This window comes from Alligator sinensis, unplaced genomic scaffold (genome assembly GCF_000455745.1).
Source record: "Alligator sinensis unplaced genomic scaffold, ASM45574v1 scaffold347_1, whole genome shotgun sequence".
NCBI lineage: Eukaryota > Metazoa > Chordata > Crocodylia > Alligatoridae > Alligator > Alligator sinensis.
In genome coordinates, this window is record NW_005841922.1 from 1,496,463 (window position 1) to 1,501,699 (window position 5,237).

General features: G+C 42.7%; 1 protein-coding gene across 1 annotated transcript in view; it reads right to left on the reverse strand.

Annotated features, from left to right (window-relative positions):
• Positions 1 to 604, reverse strand: part of LOC106721919 (retinal homeobox protein Rx-B-like) — a 1,609-nt gene extending 1,005 nt beyond the window's left edge. The window contains exon 1 of the mRNA XM_014517714.1: positions 598 to 604. Coding sequence (XP_014373200.1) covers positions 598 to 604 — 7 coding nt within the window. The remainder of the gene's footprint in view (positions 1 to 597) is intronic.
• Between the last annotated feature and the right edge of the window lie 4,633 nt (positions 605 to 5,237).

Sequence of the window (5,237 nt, forward strand, 5' to 3'; positions counted from 1 at the left end):
GCGGCCGGCCCCGGCACCTTGCGCCTTGCCCGGCCCCGGAGAGGCAGGGGTTGCTCAAGGACCTGCAGGTGCCGACAGACCTCCCAGGCCGGGCCTGGGGCTAGCCCCAAAGCCAGAAGATGACACACGCTCCTGTAAGAGACAGCCGCAAGCCAGGAGGAAGCACCCGGGAGAGCCACCACGCCACCTCTGAAGACACCTCATTTGCCACCACGGTGAATGTAACTGCTTTGTTCCTCTTCGGCAGCCTTTCACCTTTCCCTAGAGCAGCCGAAAGACTTCCTCTGAAGACAGCTTGAGAGAGGACAGTCCCGTTGCTTTCATCCTTACTGGCTTCTTTAAGAAGCAGGGGAGAGCTGGGATGCTGGACCTTCGGCAGGATCTGCCCCTCTCTGCACGCCCTGGCTGGAACCTGCCTCCCACCAGGCAGAGAAGTAGGAATGAGAGGCATCCCAACTCCCAGCAGAGGAAAGATTTTACCTGCCTAGCAGATGATCAGTGTGAACTAAGAAGCCCACGTAGGTCAGGGCCACGCCTGGCCAAGTGACCAACTTGCAGGACTTTGCTTCCTGGGACTGAAGCGAAAACAACAGTTACCAGTCATGGATGTCAGCTATGTGGCCAAGGTGTGACCTTTACTGAGAAGAGGCAGGATAGTGCCTGAAGCAAAGGTTTGGGGTCAGATACACCTTTAAGTTTGTTATACGGATATGTACCGTTTTACCTTATGGATAAGCAAAAGGAACACTTTGTCCCTACACTTGCACAGAAAGGGCTGCAAAAAGGCAGGGGCTGTTTTAGAGCTGTCATTCATTTTTAACTTTTTCCTTCCTTTTCCTACAGTTACATTTTCTCCTTTCCCATTTCTTCTCCTCACATAGTCTGTAGAAGTTCATTTCCTACCCCAGTTTTAGAAATGTCTTAACAGAATTTGTTCCTGTTTACAGTCTCCTAATCAAGAAAACAAGTCACATACTTTGTTAATTTTCCTTAGTATTTATCTTTTCCCGCATGTGCAAATTTTCTGATAACTTCCCCAATATTAAAGTGATCAGTAAAGTTTCTCAAAGATTGGTTGTGTTTTCCTAAGCTCTTCCCACACGCTGCTAAGGGGCTTATGGTCTCGTTTACCAAAGTTAATTCCTTTTAGAACTGCCCAGCTCACCCTAATAGGTCCAGGTTGATGTTATCCTCTATTTACTGTTTATTGGGGGAAAGCAGAAAAGACCTAGTAGACACTGGCAAGGGGGGGAAGAGGCTGAGAAGGAATGAGAAGAGGTTAGGGTGGCTTTTGTGCACAGTATAAAAAGCAAGTCAATACCATTGTGAGGGCATTGGAGAGTACTCAAAGCAATCAGCCAGGGGCCATTGTCATGGTTTAATCTACATGTGTGTTTCCCAAGAACTCTATTAGTGAAGGTGAATGGACTGTGCAATGTTCCTAATTTCTTCTAATTTGGAGCTGAATTTTTATGGTACAAAATATGCCTGTCCCTCCAAGAACACTGCATGTATGTAAGAATCCTGTTTGCACAATGCAGCAAAAAAGCAACAAGCTGAAAGATGAAACTGCAGTCTCTGCTTCTGAATAGGGAAGAAGGGGCATTTGGTTAGACCAAGGATTCTCAACCAAGGTGATGCAGCACCCTCAAGTGCCTTGAGATCTTTTCAGGGGTGCCGGGGAGTGTCAAGTAATGTGAGCACTGCTAGGTATGCAAACAGGATTCACAAGATAAACCCAGAGATTTCAAATAAGAATCCCTAGTTCTACAAACACTTTTGCCTGCTGTGTTCTTTCTGAGTTCTTTGCTTTATTATTTTTCTATAGTTAAAAATCAAGTGAAAACTAAGAGCTAACATTTTCTGAAGGGAGCCTTGAATCTATCAAGAACTGACATTTTCTGGAAGGAGCCTTAAGTCTAAAAATATTTTGAGAACCACCGAGTTAGACGTTTGCCTACATGCTGCTTTCTGGGTTCCTGCCTGATCAGAAGAGAAGATACTGTGGGAGATATCATCTCTGTTGATCACAGGGCTGGATTAGTGGTCTAGGCTTGGAGAAGCAACATGTCCAGGCTCCCAAGCCACAGAGAGCAAAAGCAAAACACAGGAGAATCTAGACCTAGCCAATATCTAAGGTTCTCCTCTCTAACATTTTTGCAATCCCATAATCTATCTATTTTAAATATTTATTTGACTGCCATTACATTAGTACTGGAACCCCTCACAATCTTTAATCTATGTATCCCCACAACAGTCTGACAGCAAAAAACAATAATAAATGCCATTTTACAACTCGGGGAGTGAGACACACAAAGAATAAGTGACCCAACCAAGGTAAAAAAAAGAGTCTATGGCAGAATAGAAACTTGAACCTGGTTTTCCCAAGTTCTAGGCCAACATCCTAAATACCTTTCCCAAGCAGAGCGAGTGAGAAAAGAGTATCTAAACACATTAGGTATAACATGAAGTGTCTGAGTACCTTCTTCCCTAGAGACAGAGTTCAGAAAGGAAAGACAGTGGTTGCTGCACCAACAGTCCACGTACTTTATCCCTCAGGCAGAGACCGACACTTGCAGAGTTCAGTTCATCAAAAGAAAGAAAGGTCGCTGACTGAACCTTTACCGTAGATACAAATGCACGAGTCCTGATCGCCTTTTCCTGTAGACCAATACAGCTATAACCTGGATACCTAGCCATGAGCTACATTCTATAAAACAACCACATGCTCAGGGAGCATCCCTGTTAGGGAGCATCCTATTATTCTGATTAGCAAAATAAATGATTGTTATGACCCTTACTGCTGTAATTACTTCTTAAAAATAACAAAAATTAGTGACCCCTTTGTCCCTGTGAGTTTACTAGTTGTTTGCCTTTCCAAGTACTGGTCCTCCTCCTCCTCTCCCCTCCCTCCCAAATCTCTCTCCCTAGTTGAAGACTGCTTTGTGCACATCCTTTCACAGCATCTGATGAAGTGATCCTGGACTCTCAAAAGCTTATGCATCTCTGATTTAGCTAGTCTATAAGGTGTAACCCTGCCCTGTCTTCTGCTTAACAAGAATGAGTGAAAAAGTCAGAGAATCAGTAAAGACTGGTGTTCTTGTATATCAGCTCCTCAGGTACACATAATTCAGACCATTTGTCCCTGCCAGTCATACTCAGATACATGCAAACCTCCTCAACTATACCTTACATGACAGGACAAAATCAGAGCCATAAAACACTGAATAACAGTCTTCTTCCTCTTTCCCATGTCTTGTATTTTTCTTGACCAAACAAATGTTGTCTTCTCCAATATATTTAAACCGGAAAGACACAGAAATAGCTGTATAAATGGTATAATACTTACCAATAGGCATATGCAGTAATGGATTGGAAATGCCTTCCTAAAGGGTAAGCCCTGGTTTAGGTGCACACCTAAGTCTAAACTGAGAGAAAAAGAAACAAAACAGCGCTAGCACATGAACTATTGTAACTTCCATACTCTGTATTTTTTCCTGCAACAGACTTGAACTTGATTTTCTATCCTCCTTGAGTTTATATTATTTCTACTCCTTAAGAGCCAGTTTGAGAGCAAACTTAACATCTCTTAGTTTGCATTGCTTTATTGCTAAGTCCTTGCAGTTCTAGGTAACCTTTGATTCTAGAAATATTTTTAATTTCACATCCACTTGCAATGTTGCCCCTGTTTCTTAAGCTCAAGGTGGCTGAAACAGACGTGCCAAATTAACAACAAAGCCAGAAAGTTTCAGTACCTGCTGTAGCATAAACAGTGAGTACGATATGAATATAGCATGTCATTTCTGTTTATTTGCTCAGTGCCTGGCACAGTTCAGCCTGAGCAGGCTAAAGCTTGCCGGGGGTACCACAGTATACATGTTAAGGAATAAAGAATGATGCACCATTTCTCCCTTAGATGTGAAAAAGTCATGTGTGTGACATCGTGAATCACAGAACTGAGTCCAAAGCACTCCATGGTTTCTCCTGAGAGGGTGGGTTTTCTAGTTTCATGCAGCAAAGCTATATTAATGCAATCCTTCTTTACTTGTTTTCCAATTAGCCTAATTGAATTCAGATTGCTTAAAAGTGGGCACCAGAGACGTTTATCTTGATGGGATGACGGCCCTGAGCTCTCGCGATCCTATTAGCTGTAAGAATGCAAATCCCAGGTAGAGTCCCTTCAGCGGCAGCAGCTCCCATGTGACAGACCCCGGTTAATCTGCTGCTTCTCCCCGTAAACCCCCCACACACAGCCACATACAGCCACACGCTGTCCTGTCATGGGAACCTGTCTTGGGAAGGAGCCTGGTTAGTGAACACACCTTGAGAATGATCCTAATTTATTCACTACTAAAATTAACGTAACAGGTGCACAAATCAGAGATCTGCACTGGAGTGGCCCTGGAGTGGGTTTCTTTTCATGATCTCTAGCAAGTCACTAAGGGTACTCCTTTCAAAAGTGGATACTGCTTGTGAGGTGTTTTGGGCACTCCTGTGGGCCCAACTAAACACATGTTTTTTATAAGCACTGGGTACCAAAATTTCCATGTGAAGACCGTGGGGCCTGGAGTACCAGCACCTTCAAAAACTGATCTCAGCAGGTCTCACCCTAGACACCAGCAGAGGTATTCAAAATGAGTGGTTACTCATGAAAATTTTGGATTTAACATCTCAGTTTCTCCATGCCTGCACTGTGGGAATGATATCTGCCTTAAAAAGTATTTATAATAAATTTCTACTTGGGAAGAGGGTTCAGATCTTTGAAGGGAAGTCTCTGAAATGTGAAGCAACAGAAACACCACTGAGATAGAGAAGTAATAATAATTATCAATGCAATAATAATTTGAACAAAAGGGCCCAAGCCCTTAAACAAATGTGTAAACTTCAGCCTATATTTCTAAAATGCCCACTGCTACCAGGAAAGAGACAGATGATTGACATTACAGTATCAAAATACAATACAATTAAAATATAATAGTCCACAAATAGCAAACATGCCACAGATCATTAAAAAGGTAATGCATTAGAGTGTAAATTATTGGAGGTATGGACTCTCTCTTTGTATCTTGCATGGCACTAAGCAAACTGCCACATTTAACAGATGCCAATAAGAATAAAAAACTTTCCTTTTTAGACTTAAAGTTCTTTGGACAGGGACTGACATTTACAATATGTACAGAATCTCCCAATGCCTGAAGAAGGGTGTTTGTGCCCAAAAGCTTGCAAATAACTTTTTT